A 15,504-nucleotide genomic window follows, 5' to 3' on the forward strand; every position below is an offset into this window, starting at 1 on the left:
CCCAGATTCATTCTGAGAGAGATTTGATATAAAAATGTAAATAAGAGCCAGGATTATTTATACGGAAAGGTAAACAAAAGGATTACGTTTCTAGCTATTAGGAACCAATGGAAATGTGTCTCTAAAATGACCTTACCTTTCATCTTGACCGAGTAAAAGGCAACAGCCTCGCCATTTCTCCAGAGTATCTTGGCACACTCGGTGGCAGAGTGAGGTAGAAAGATGGCATCATTAGCTGAACTCCTTTCCAGCATTCCAAAAATAATGTAGTTCAGAACAAAGAGGACAATCCTTTCTCCAAATGTCTGGACCTTAGAGAACAAACAAAAACAGACCAAAGAAAAATGAAGCAGAGAATAGTATTTTGCATTTCATAAAAGGCTTCAAAATTAAAAAAGGCTGGGGAGGAGGAGGTCAAGAAACATGTACACTTAATTTGGGGAAAATACCTCATGAATTGGTTCAGATAGAATAACAAAAACAGTTTTTTCCCAGTGTTCCACCCTCTATCCAGAGGGCATAGAATAATTAAGTAACAATTTATAAAGCTTGACATATCTCCTGTTGTCACAGAGAGGAATTCTAAAGCAGCAAGAAAAGAAGTATCTTGATTTTAGTCACAACGAACTAGTCACAGATTTGGAAACAGGATCAAGGCAATCTAATCCTACCCAAAAGTGAAATAAAGACAGGATTCACTGTGTTATCCTGGCCACCTCTCCCTTATTACCTGTCTTGCCACAGCATCAAAGACCTCCAGTGGGCCAGGACCTTATTGAGGCAGACACTATACAAAACAGAGAATAAACACAGTACGTCCCAAACAGCTTATAACCTAGGTGTAACATTTAGTTTTTATGCCTTGGTTCTTACTAGACAACCAATAGGACAGGGGGATGGAAAAATATAAAGGAACAAGATCATATTGGTCATCAAGGTAAAAAGCAGTGCCGACAAGCTTTATATGAATGCTGAAAAAGAAAATGAGTTTCCACAAATCACAACAACTTACCTCATAGCAATGAGCTAGAAGGGGCAAGTTTTCTATTTTCAGGTACTTTTTCATTCTCTGCTGATAGAGCAGGTGCTTGAATGCCTGAAAGTCTGTGTTTCTGCTCCAAGTTCTATCTTGCAAGGATTTGTATTTCAAAATCCCTCCAGTTCAGTTACCCACAAAAAGCCTACTTAATTCAGTCAATAACTAAACTCTATGTATGGCAGATATTAGTGAAAGATGATAAAGGAACAGAATCATTGAGGACCAAAGCTGGACACAGAGGGTTGGGTAGGAAACAGAACTGACTTAATAGCCTCACGGCAACGCAAAGCTCACATGCAGTATGCCTTTGACTTCTTAGTTGAAAACAGACTACAGGTTACCCAAATCTCTGAAATTACAAAAAAGTAGTTGTATGGCAATTTATTTGGAAAAAGAATTTCCGGTATTGAAGCTATTAAATAACAAGCATTTCATAAAATGAACACAATATAAACATTATTCAAGTAAAAAAAAATCATGACTAGCTAGGTAAGATATTGTTCCAAAGGTTAGTAACACCTCCCATCAGACAGTCAGTCAAGCAACACTATAAAGTGAAGAGTTCTTGCTAATGCAGTAATTGGGTTTATCTGATTATTTCTTTAGTAGGCAGTGGAGGTAAACTAAAACCAAAACCCGATAAATCCCACAGATGAATTATGACCTGCATGTACAAAACTGTTTAGAGGGGGTTAATGTGCATGTCACTGGGCAGCAGGAGACATGTGAAGTACTTTGTGAGCCACATAGCCCAGATCCCACAGGTTATATAAAGCATGAGCTATAGGAGACCAGAGACAATTACACGATTGTTCTAGCTGGAAAGTTCCAGGTTAAGGGCAACTGTTTAAAATAGCATCCTTACCAAAATTAGCCCATCTCTAGAAGGATCAGCTGTCTTTACTACATCTTCAACAGGCCACCAACACCGGTTCAAATAAACTGCCAAAACTACAAAAAGAAAAAGACAGGGGACCATATTACTTGCAAATAAATACAAAGTTGGTTCCGAACCTTTCCACAAGCAGCCTCAGATCTACTGTTCCCTCCTGCTGACTCCAGTTTGATCTGCTGTGAGACAGCAGAACAATGATAGTATTCCAATTTAACTTCCGTGTCCCTTGATATCCAATTTTCAGTACCACATGAGGCATCAAGTGAAGGTAATTTTTCTCAGGAATTTGATGTGACTTTGGTGTGACAACCTGTGTGCCATATGAATAAAGCACTTCCTGCATAATATCTGCTCAGTAGCACAGTAAACTTGAGTGGCACATGGCACAAAGATTGCTACCTAGCTAAAGGTTACATTTTTGAAGTTTATTCCAGACTTTCCCCTGTCCACATGCATACGTGCCCGAATTTGCACCCAAGCAAGTCAAACACAAAAGTTTTCAAATGCACTTTATCAAATAGCTTTTTGGCTGCCTATGTGATTGAATTTCTATGTATCTATGTCTTTACAGTACAGACTCCTAAATCTCTGCATGGACGGCTATTCACGGAAGTTCAAGTGCATACGGAGAGGTTTCTATCAACAAAAGACAGACATATGCACGCATACTTAAGATACACTTTGCCCTGAAGCAAAAGTGTATGATCAACCTACACGTAAGTCAGGTCTTTGTGTAGGTGCTATGCAAAACTTGCACCCCACTTCTTCCCATCCTTCCTGAATTTTTCACATATGCAGAAACAAGTACTTAAACCCTACCCCTACATGGTCACCTACAGAATTCATTGCCTGCCACTACATTTGTAAGAGAAAGACTGAAGCAGCAGCAGTGACACTGAAATTGCTCCCTAGCCCTGTTCAGAAATAAGTCTTAACACAGGGTCATTTCAAAGGATATAGAATAGATTTTAAGGGTTTAGATTAGGTTTTAGAATAAACACAGAAATTTGATCACTTATGACCACAAACACATCAAGCTGCAAATATTTCAGCAAAAAGAACTTCTATTATCCATACAGCTGTGACATCCACCTCACGAAAGTACACAGCCACAATTTCAGGAGTGCTCAAGAACACCGATATCTTTACTATTTTCAAATAGGGCAGCAAGCATCCCCATTTTTAGACAAAAATATAAAATTTAATATAGGAAATATGTTGCAAAGTACAGCATGGAGTTCACACCTCGAGTCCTAAGAGAGTGCACTGTCTACTGGTTTTCTAAGCTACCCAACTAGGGACAAACATAAGAAAGTTAAAAATCACCTACGAGTTAGAGACAAATTCACACACGAGGAAGTGAAATGGCTTTAACAGGATTCATCATTTACCTGTTTTAGCCTCAGGTTATACAAATGTCGCTGATGGGCACAGGTTAGTTTCCCTTTTTGCTTCAGCCTCTACCAGCTCCCCCTGGCTTTACGGCTGGAGATGCCACTTAGCTAACTTATATTTCAAATAAATTATTAAAGCATGTGTCAAAAAGCATTACACTTTGTGTACTGGGTTAACAATGAAGAAAGTATTGCACGCAAGGGCAGATCCTTGTTTATAAGACCAGATTCAATTCATTAAATGTTATGCACTTACTTGCATGGGATTTTCATACTCTTTCTGTGATGCATTCAATCTGTTCCCTCAATCCCTTCACTCTGCTTTCAAATGCAAGCAGCCACTGCTCCATTACACATCCATGAAACATGCAGCTACAAAGGGAGCTGAGTCAAAGGGGACATAATGGACCAAATGTTGACTTAATGGGAGCTGCAGAGAGGTTTGGCACATAGTTCAGATACACACAACGCACATAGTAATGGTCAGAAAAGTTTTTAAAATCTTTGAGGAAAATAGGAAGATGCATAACCATGGTCTAAGGAGCTACTTTTATAGAACATTTACTGTGCTATTCAATAATTTAAATGTGTGGAAGGGAACACTAGTTGACATAGCAACTGTCACATCACATTACTTGAGCAACCTTATCTATATGGATGCCTGCCTTGAAGGAAAAACATTTCTCCAGATTTCACACAAACATATGTACTTTGCTTTTTGTTATAATTTTTCAAGCCAACATCTGGTCCACAGTTAAATCCATCCATGCTTCCCCATATTCTCATTTTCATTTTATAATCAACTTTGAGGAACACTATTTCAAATGCAAACATGCTTTGTGGGACCATGTATTCCTTCACTCTCCCTGCCTTGTTGTTCTTTCCAAGACATTCAGTTATGTTCACCTGATCATAAGAGATCAGGTTAATGCCAGCAGTAGGTTACACACATCACCTGAACCCTCTGAATCATGATGTACATGATTAAAATGATCTTGCAATTGCAAGACTTGATACGCTTGATCTTGCAAATGCAAGACTAGGTGAAATGTATTAAGCCAAATACTTTTCAGTTCACAATTAATGGAGCATATACATGCTCAGTTGGGTGGCTTGCCCTATAAGCACTAGCTTGCTAAACTCAGTACTTCGATCACTTGCAGTCAGACAAACATATTCAGAGTGTTGCAAGAAGCTGAGAGCCTGTGAAGCACACGATTCCATACCACTACGGGTGTCTGGAATATGGTACTGAAAAACACTGAGTTGAATTAGGCACTTAGCATAATGCAATTGTGATTATGAAATGTCTCCTTTTGCTAGGCAAACATGGAACCCTTCCCAACCCAGGTCTGGATCATATTTTTACTTTCTAGGATATGCTGGCCAAATGTTCCCACAAAGGTGTGCAACTATTTGAATGAAATGTGCACTTCAGGATTCTACACACAGAGTTAAGCAGAAAAATTAAAGCAATATCCAACTTGGTACTTCTTTTTCCCAGCCTTCATCTGAATTGCTGAAACACATCCCTCGGTCACCATCTAAATTAAAGGCAATGCTATATACAAGAGATGTGATTTGAATTTGTTTAATAAATACAGAATGTACCAGTTCTTTACCTTAGATGAAGTTATCTTTACCTTAATTTTGGCAGTATTTCAGATTGATGGCACACTTACAGAGGCTGCTTTTGCCAAATTTCCACCTTGGAAGGAGAATAGTAAATTACCCCAACAAGTAGTTCTATGCAACTGACCCTAGGTCAGCCATGATAATGGAGCAATCTCAGAGATCCGACATTAAACTGTGTTCTGCAACGTTGACATACCCTGAATAGCTGTGTCCCCCAGTTCCCTATCTTTAAAATGGAATAAGAGCATTTCTCTCTCTCTCTCCTAAGAGTCTTGCTGAAATAAATACATTAAAGCTTGGGAGGCATGCAGATGCTCCAGTAATGGCAGCCATTCAAGTATCTAAGATAGATATCTTTCCTGCAACCAATTACATTTTCTTCTACAATTTGAGTTTTACCCAGTGATTTGTTGCAAATGTCCTGTGATAAATGTTCCATAGCACCTAACACTTATTGTAAATTATTATATACAGCATACAGAAAATGCCACAATAGGGTATGTTTATTTAGTGTTATAAAGATGTTAATCACCCATGCTATGCTCTGTAAGCCCTTAGAACACAATTCACATTCTCATAAAAATATCTGTACAGACATACTAACATAACAGAACACTCAGCCCATCAAAAATAGATTAAAAATGCTCCCAACCAAGACCAAATCCTATGGAAAAGCTACCATATCCATTTTCTCTTTGAAATATCCAGGTCATTTCAGACCACAAGGTACGCATCACTTCTGGAGAACCCATGTGATTAAGATGATAAGATATAAATCTTAGTGTTGGAATCAACCCCCCTTTAACCTATGTTCAAGAATTAAATGCCACGAAACGTTAAAGCTCTTCACAGGCAAACTTGTAGCTAGGCTGCTAAATTTTTCCAGAGTCTAAATTGTTAGAATTTCAAACACAAATTATTAGATTGACAATATTTTCTTTGGGAAATGTGGGAAAATACTTATATTACAGTGGATATAATTTCATAAGTATTATACACAGCATTTTATCTATGCAATACTTCACCATTATAGATGTAAACGCAAATGAAGCTGAAAGGGGAAATCCCATCACATATGAACATAAGACATACAAGGTATACAGCTTACTCATTGAGAGTAAGGTACTGCCCAGGTAGTGGTTAACCCAAGCAATTGTCAAGGCTTTGTACAAAGTTAATTTTAGGGGGTGAAGGGTGTTGGGAAGCCACCAGGAGCAAAGGTTGAAATGTTGGAGTGAAGCTGAAGGTACTGATGGTGTTAGGGATAGAGCTGGAGAACAGAACTAAAATGAAAAGGCAGTCGTCACCAATCAGTAGAACCACCAGAGCAGGGGAAGGTTGTGGCTCTTAGGAGCAATATGATATGGTCTCAGAGCATCACGTGAGCTGCATCAGAACCAAGCAATGAGCATTCTAACGCTTCTTGTTGCTTCACTATCCACACCAGAACCTGAGAAGTACACAACTACACATGCCCTACACACTTACTAGCAGCATCTTCTACCCTGTTTCCAATTGCTTCTCAGTAAAGCACCTCTACCCCAGTGTATCTTAGGACATCCTTGACTGCTTGACTGTTTTCCCCCACTGAACTTCAGAAACATCAAATGAATTGCAAGAGGAAAAATCAGTTTATGCATTAGCAAGACTAACACAAACAAAACTGAATTCACAGAGCAAAATATTTGGTGCAGAGAACCTGATTTTCACCAATTCTAGCCTGGTGCTGAAAACTAAAAGCCCGTTAGGGGTTGGGGCATATCAGTGTGCTTCTAGAATGCATCCTCTAATTTCATTTCGCCAAAAGTAATCCAGTTCATGCACTCCGAGACTGCTCCTTTATATGAACTGAAGCACAATATGTGGGGACAACCAGGAAATTTACTTCTAAGAGCACTGCTGGTGTGAAGTAGAACTAAAATGCAGAGGCACCGGACAGCACATGAGAAAAAGAAGAGATGACCTACAGCCAGATTGCATACCTGTCCCATCTCGATGAAACTCGAGTTCCAAAGAAAAGCATAAAGCTCAAGGGAGGAACAAAAATCATTCAACCTGTTTAGTGTTTTAACTTTCTACCAATGTCCTTAAATAACAGTGAGTTAATAAATACTGCTTTTGAAACAATTTGATCTGTTCACTGATCAGAACAAAAGGTCATATAGGTAAGCAAATCCAGATGGAGTTGCCACATTAACACAATCTGCTGCTTTAAGTCAATTCCAAATCTGTTAAACAGTGGGAAAAATATTTGGACAAAATACCTCAAATGTATATACCAATATGTATAGGTATGCACACACATATACACACACACCCCAGCAGACTTTAGAGAACTAACGAAAATTTACTAAAACTCATCTAAATAAAAAAATCACGTCAGTCAAATTTGATGTGTGTAGGAAGGCCGGCCACATGTTTATAGCATACAAAATCCAGAAACAAAGAACTTCCAGTAAAATGCTTGAAATCATACTTTTAAAAGGAAATGTTAAAAGCCAGATGATGTAGGCCTTACTTAAATAACTAGACTTACTGATCTCCGTGAGACTGTTTCTGTCACTATGGGCTGGTGACTCACACTAAAGTTTTGCAAGGGGGTCACAGTCGTCAGTCTGTTGTTTATAATATAATAAGGTGTTTATTCTGCTAGGTTTAAGCTTTTAATGTAGACAGTTATCATATAATTTAGGCTCCAATGTGGACTTGTTTGACTTGTTCCTGTGGGAAATAATTTCTTCCTTGTCTACATGTATCTAATTAATACTTGTTGTTCCTACTACTATTAGATGATTTAACTGAAGATTTGTGCTGAATGCACTGCTTTCACCTGCGTTTATTTAATAATTCTTTATTTTTGCATAGTAGTTGTTACAGATCCCCATTCCTCTTGTGCAGACTAAACTAACAATGCTGTTTTCTACTACATTCCTTTGAACATGAGTCAGTAGATATGCTTAACTGCACTCATAGAGCAAGTTTGGCCTCCGGTTTGGATGCTTCTCTCCTTTACCACACCAGTGCCTATCTCTCTTCAGAAAAATATTAATGGACTATATAAATCAGTGTCAGGAAAGTAATTCTATATCAATAGTTTTAGAGAGACCAGAAAGTCTTTTGACTACACTTCTAACTTGGAAAGGCCTCCTAACTTCAACTTTGTATATCACAACCCATTAGCAAAAGTCCAATTGAAATTGTACGTAAAAGGAGCTGGAAAACTTTGCAGAGTTCACCTCTAACCACATATGATTTTAATCTGTTTTTTGTTCTTATGAAGAAATGTCCTGGTTACAGGGTTTGGACTGAACAATGAACACTTAGTTACACTAATAGTACCTGTTCTAGGATCATTACCTGACACACTTTAGAACTGAACATAGAGTGCTAAACTTTGCCTTGCCTTTGTTGTATTATTAAGAATACTGGCTAATAAAGCCTTTAAGGCATAATTTATAGTTTAACCTTTAAAAAAAACCACACATGCTTTTAACGACAGATGCCATTATTTTGCTGCCATATTTGAAGGCTGAAAGTCTAAGAGGTTTCATGTATTCTGTATTCCCTAAGTGACACTATGAGTCAATGCATAGGTTTATGTTGTTGTTGTAGATGTTCCAAAAATTCTATAGCCTATTGCTTCACAACAGCTCCAACACTCCTAATTTAATCTAACTGGGTTGCAACTTGGGCTTCTGGTATTACGCAACTTGCAAGTTTCCTGTTAATGACAGTGGTATCAAGAGCTGTTACCTATTTTACATTTGCACTTTTTCACATTCCATAGTCAAAGACACTTGCCCGAGAGATTAAGTATAAAGAAATCAGGCTGTGTCTGAAGATACTGCGATCCTGATAGCAGGAAGATAAAACTTAGATACAATTATTGATCACATCTTAATAACCTGTTGATACTCTAAGCAGTGACTCGTGGAACAGAAACACCAGGAAGCACATGCTGACTTCTACTGCGTGTAACACAATTGTAGTGTATCCCTGTCAGGCTGACGCATGGCTGTAATAGGGAAACAACAGCATTACTAGCAGTAAGCAAGGCAAAGCTGGTAGAGTTTAAAGACTATCTTGGGAGAACTGCCAAATAAAATGGATTTAACTCAATTATTGAGCATGGTTGCACTCCAAATTTACCCCTCACACACCAGTACTGGAAATAGGAGGCAATTAAACCTAGAACTGAAGAAGATATCATAAAGTAATATGAAGAAGCATCAGTAAGACCTAATACAATTTGCTCTTGTTTAAGGATTTCAGAATTCTATTCAAACTATAATGCATTAAATTTCACATCATCCTGAACTACAAAAATATTGAACAAACTCAGAAAGAGTAACAGATTTACGCAAGATGATTTTTCAGCTACTAGCAGACCTACGTACAGAATTTAAAAGCCCTGACTGTCAATCCTCCCTTCTAATTAGTAGCGCACCAACACAAATCCCTGACAGGTAAACTGAATCCACTTCGTATTCAAAATAAACCCCAAAATATTTAAATATATAAGCAAGCAGACCATCTTAAAAGTAAAGAAAGTACATCTACTCAAATTTCAAAATATTTTTACCAATTCTAACCTGTCTCTTTATCCTTTGGATCAGTTAACAGCAACATTTTGCAAGTAGGATTATTTCGGTAGAGAGGGACAAAACACACAGAGGAATCTTCAAGTTTAACCTAAAAAACAAACAAGCCCTGTAGCTTTTTGTACTGCAAAGCTCGTGAGAAGTATTTCATGCATTAGATGCACTTAGGATATGTTTCACTAACACACATGATATAAGATTAGCACAACACCCTCTCAATCCTGAACTTCAAGGCACTGAAACACACATAATAGTCCAATATTATCAGTAAGTAATGTTAATTTAAAAGAAATCAAGCTACCGAAGTTAGTCGAGACCTTAATGCTGACTTACTACGATTAGTACATAACCTGGCTTTGAACACAGTTAGGTGCAGACAAATGGTGTTATGAAAGACCAGACACATCAAATAAAAACAAATACAACTTGCACTTCTTACAGCATGGTCCAGCTGAGTACTTGTGGTGTTTTGCAAACAATGAATTAAGCCTCAGGGTACAGGGAGTATCAAAGCATTAGAGCAGTGCCTGGGCAGTTTATCTGTGAGGCACAGGGAGGGTAGATAATTGGCACAAGGTGGTTATGTGGAAGGCAAAGCTAAAATCAAAATGCAGCTCTCAAGCTCTCAGTCTTAGACTAAACTTCTAAATGATGTGACACATAAACACAAAATTACTGTGCTCAAACAGTTCTGTATGCATAGAGATGACGATTTCCATATGAATATTGCAAATGCTCTCATGTAAGTTTAGGTACAGGCAAAGAGCGTGCATAATGTAGCACAGTATGTACTGTACTTTCAAAAATCTGGTCCATTGTGTATGTGTGGGTGTGCCTCTCTCTCTAATTGCACCCATTTGTCAGTTTGCTATGAAACTCAAATCAGTCACGTGATACATTTAATATTTCTTGGTGCATGGAAGGAGTAGTATGAATATGGATTATTCAAGTTAACAACTTTAAGTTGAAACCAGTGATCACTAGTTTATGAGTGCTAGAATCCTGGGATCATCTGTGTAAACACTGGACTCCAGCTTCCTGAAATCTCACTATGTTCTGAGGATTCAGTCGTTCTTTGCCTGCTTCAAATATAACAGCATCGATATCATTATGGCACCTGGGAGCATTACTATAATGAAAAAGCCAGTACTACTTCCTATACTGTTATGATTGGTTTTTTGTTTTATAAGGTAACGTGCACTTTCACAGGTGCTAACAACATCAGCATGAGACAAGAATAGCTTTCTGTGTATGAATGCTGCCAATGCACTTCCATCCTGACTTGCAATAATCCTTGCTATTTGTGTACTGAATGCTTGACCAAAGACCATGCCATACCAAAAAGAAGTTCTGTGACCCAAGCAAGTAGGCTGACAGACACTTAACACTTGCTAAATAATTATTCATGGTTGCGGTCCATCAACTTGAAACCTGCTTTAATTTAGATGCAGAGAGAAGAGAAAAAAAGCCCACTAACTGCAGTCATTATTCAAACACCAAAACCCTCATCCTTCAGGTTGTAGGTATATAACACAGATTGTTAGCTCAGCTGTTCACTGGGGATGGGGGCTTTACCTTGTTACATTAAATTTATTTTTAATTACAAATTATCAACATTCATTGAACTATTTTATTATAGAGTATCAGGAAAAAAAATACAGCAAGAACACTACCATTACTTATGCCCTTGACTAGCTGTCTGACTGCAGATTAGATTAGACCTGAATTAAATGAATGCAAAGAGAAATGTGTTGCTATGAGACTCAAATCAGTCATGTGATATATTTAAGGTCTGATGACAAGCCACAAAATCAAGACAGTTCTGAATCAAAAGCCAGTAGTCTACCTTTAACTGATCTCACTATGTCTAGATATTGCAGAAATACACACAGCATGCTTGGGACTTTAGCTTACCCTCCCTTCTAATGGAAAAGCAAATGAGCCTCTAAAAGTACAACCAGGCATGAAAGGCTGACGTAAGAACAGAGAAGCCATGAACTGGAGGATCTTTACATTTTCAGGTTTGTTTGTATTTAACCCCACATGGTCCACTAGAGGGCATTGAAAGAGCATCTAAAGCTAGTTACATTTATAGCTCACAGATGAAGCTACCCACCCGAAGCAGCATTTTTCTGGAAACTACTGCATATTATTTTCCTAAACTGTAAAAAAGCCACCGCATTCCAAATATTTATTTCAATTCATCCACTTACTAGTTTGATAGTGCAGTAACAGTCCAGCACATGATCTAGGAAACGCCCAGAATGAAAGGTTTCATATGTTGACCGAAGTCAGAATTATTAATTGGCCTGTTCAGTCACCTCCAATCTACTCCCCAGGTGGCTCAGGAATCGACCCTAAAGCATTGGCAGCTACAGTATTTATAGCATCTATCAGTCATATCTGATCAGAATTGCTTTGGGAGAACCTATATTCCAAATTATCAATATAAGTATTGAAAAGAATGGAAACAAAAGAGAGACTATATCACAATACCCGTGTAAACTGCATCATAGAGGCAGAATACAGAACTGTACTGTGGTATAAACGTCTACCAAATCCACTTTTGATTCAGTCCTGTAAGAAGGCAGGTCAAGATGCAAAGTTCAGCTAAGTACTTCAAACCCTCATCCACACTCGGAGGGTTTTAGACTTGTAGTTTAAGCTTATCTCTCATTTGCAGCATGCAAACTACTCAAAATAATGCAGAATTTGCTGATTTTAAGAGATTTGTAATCTGACCACACCAGTTTACCCCTGTCTGCAGACAGACTATGAGCACAACCAACAAACTAGTTTGCAAGCATCTAACTGGCAGTATGAAAAACATCAGCCTACTACCTCTTCTTCTCCAGGGATCGAAAAAACATCAGGAGCGGATGATGACTTCTTCAAGAGTTTTTCATAGCATGTTTCAGCATCCACCTGCAGAACCTCTGGATCTCCCGCTAGTGTATCTACCAAGTAAAGGCGACCTGTAGTTAAAATAAAACACAAAATATTTTTACTTTTTAAATGAACTAAAAACATGAGTTTTAAAGCCTCAGTTTCCCCAGCAGCTGCTTGGTGTAGCTGGGCCCTTATTGTTCCCATTAGAGCTTCTTGTATAATCCTAGTCTAAAATAGTACGGCTCGTAAAACCTATCTATATGTTATTTACCTCTCAACATGCAATTCTACAAAGTAGAACCATGACAGCATCAAATCACATTTGCCTCCTTTGAATTCAACAAGCATAGTCTCAAATCTCTCTAGGTGTAAGTAAATTGCTTCAAAGCTGGAATAGTAAAAAAAAGTCTTCAAAACACAGCCTGAGTTTCAGTACTGTCCAAAAATATAACAGGAAAAGAATTCCAAAGCTTCCACTCTTTCTTGGAAGACCGCCCCTTTATGGGTCAGTCCACAATCTGTTGTGTATCATTAGTTTTCTCTTTCTCTTTGTGAGTAACTTCAATTGGACACTTTCACAACAACAAAATAATGTCAAATATTAAAATATTTACCTACATAAGAGTTCCCAAAATAGTAACCACCATCTTTTATGCAACATAACTTAATCCATGTGACTCATTGCTGAAGGGTACTCACGCAAGGTATTTGTTAACTGCATGCAAGCAAAAATTACATACATCTGATGCCTGTTACCTAAATGCAACGTCCAACTCGGTGCTCATGAAGAACCAAGCAACCTATTTCTAATATAAGAAACCATACTGATTGGTGGCTCACCACCAGCTCAAGATAAAGAACATCAGAATAAATGTCCAGACATCAGTCCAAATAGTATTCTGCCAGTCTTCTATCACAGGAAGGAAATATTTTCAATTTAAGGAGCTTTCAATCAACAAGCTACATCTGCAACTCTTCTAAGCCCCAAACTGAGGACAAAATCTACCACACTGCTATAGCTGGAATCTCAGTTCTAAATCCTCCATTTTTAATCACGGTTTACTTTCATATGGCAGCTCCTATGACCCAAGTTTAATGTGAAATAACTGCACTGATAGTAAGTGCAAAGTAAATGGCTGAGACAATGAGGAGTCTTACAAGGGCCATATTAAACTATATTAAGCCTATATTAGGATTCAGAAACTATGAATCATAAAAGTACCGCATTGAAAATGATACCTTTCCATGTACCAGTAGGAGCATGGGATTTGCAGTACCAGGTCAGACTATTCACCCACAGTCCCACCATCCTCCCTCTGGCAGTGATCAGTATCTTGATTCCTCAGCAAAAGGGTAAGAAACTACAACTGAGAATTCACCACCACCCAGCACTGTTTAAAATGCTTTAAACACTATTTTCCTGCCCTTTGCAGGCAATTAGCTTACATCCTGAGGCTTGACAGCAAAGTTATGGATTCAGAATGCTGAACAGAAGCTACTCTGTAAATGGTTTTCATAGTATGTTTGTATGTGACAAAATGGGAGAGAAAACAGCATTGCAACACTGGCAAGTTGAGTCACATTATAAAACCCCAGCCAGTACTTAGCAGTGGCAGTTTTCTTCTGCAGCAGCCTTCCCCAGTGTACTGCGTAACACCATCAAGCAAAGAAGCCATATAAGGGAAAGAAACTAAAGATTATTATTAAAAACGTTAGTAATTCACTGAAGTAAGTTTACTAGTAAACTAATTCTTTGCAAAAGAGCAGCACGTAAGTCTTTAGTTTCGCACAAAGAAAAATATTGTCCATGCTAATAAATACTATTCATGAGATGCTGCTTACAAGGCTACTATCCTGCCATTGTTAAGCAAAAGCAACTTAACAAGCACAATCATTTTCTCCTCACTGAACAAAACAACTAGTACCTTCAAAATTACACCATCTTTCTGGTACATAATATGCTTGTATTCTAAGGTAAGAGTGACCACTTGGTGGATGAAATAATGCCACAGATTAAATAATGAGGCATTAGAGAAAACTTCTGATCCACTTTCCATTAATACCACTTTCCACAGAAGTAATTTTCTTCGCTAAAAAACACTTTCAGGCTTCCAGTTAACTTGTCTTTCCAGTGCAGTACTCTGAAAACACCCAAGTGTATTAACAGCACATACTCCAATAAAGGGGAAATCCAGAAATTTTTCAGGAAGAAAACAAATCTGTCTCAGCTTCTCTATATAATGCAGGGGGGAGAGAGAGATAGTGAGGTTCCTTCAGGGACAACGCAGAGAAGTCTAACTCCAGGTACCCTGGAGAGTCCTCAGAAAGTCAGTTGTGCTAAGGGTGGCTTTTGTGAACGTCCCCCCTAAACTTTCACACACGTGCACATACCACTACTACTGTTCAGCTGCCATAAGCAGGAGAAAAATCACCAGTTTGAATTTTTTTTACATTATCTAATGTGTTTCCCAGTTTCCCCAGTACAAAGTGAAGAAATAATATTTGCCCTCCTGTATATGTCCCTTGTATGCTTTTTTCTATACAGAAACAAACAAAAAGCCTCGACAAAGTCTAACTTCAACTATTGTTATTAGGCTTTTGACTACAACAATAATTATTGCTGGCTAACAGGATGTTAAAAAGGTTCCAAAATCAAATGCAAAATAATGTTAACTTCACTTTAAAAGAAAAGCAGCGCTATTCTCCTGTGAGTGCTTCAGTCTGAGGCCCCTATCAGCATCTTGGGATACCAAAATTGCAAAGTTCCAAGGACAGCCTTTTAACCTAATTTGAATTACAGGATTTCATTCGAATTTGATCTTACCTAGCAGCAACAAAAGAGCACATTGTGGCGGCCAATCTGCTAGACACCCAGCGAGCACTTCTTTCAAACAGGCGATGTGCACAAAGGGTTACCATCTGGGGGAGGGAGGGAGCGAGGAAAGGGGGGAGCGAAGGGGGGCAGGAGGGGTGAGTCATAAAAAGGGGGCCTCTTGCTGCAGCCACAGAGGAGGGACCATAAACCATAAGGAGAGTAAATTTAGAACGGGA

The 15,504-nt window shown here is 38.3% G+C and overlaps 1 protein-coding gene across 2 annotated transcripts in view; it reads right to left on the bottom strand.

Moving 5' to 3' along the window:
* LOC309676447 (protein FAM169B-like) overlaps positions 1-15,504 on the bottom strand; it is a 43,921-nt gene that overhangs the window by 17,999 nt on the left and 10,418 nt on the right. Inside the window, exons 2-5 of one of the 2 annotated variants that reach the window (XM_082488991.1) lie at positions 12,406-12,539; positions 9,556-9,655; positions 1,905-1,990; positions 137-311 (exon numbers count right to left, since the gene is read on the bottom strand). In XM_082488991.1, coding sequence (XP_082345117.1) covers positions 137-311; positions 1,905-1,990; positions 9,556-9,655; positions 12,406-12,539 — 495 coding nt within the window. The remainder of the gene's footprint in view (positions 1-136; positions 312-1,904; positions 1,991-9,555; positions 9,656-12,405; positions 12,540-15,504) is intronic. The other variant, XM_082488992.1, reaches the window with a different exon arrangement.

Source organism: Vanellus vanellus, assembly GCF_965231255.1.
Source record: "Vanellus vanellus genome assembly, chromosome: 11".
Taxonomy (NCBI): domain Eukaryota; kingdom Metazoa; phylum Chordata; class Aves; order Charadriiformes; family Charadriidae; genus Vanellus; species Vanellus vanellus.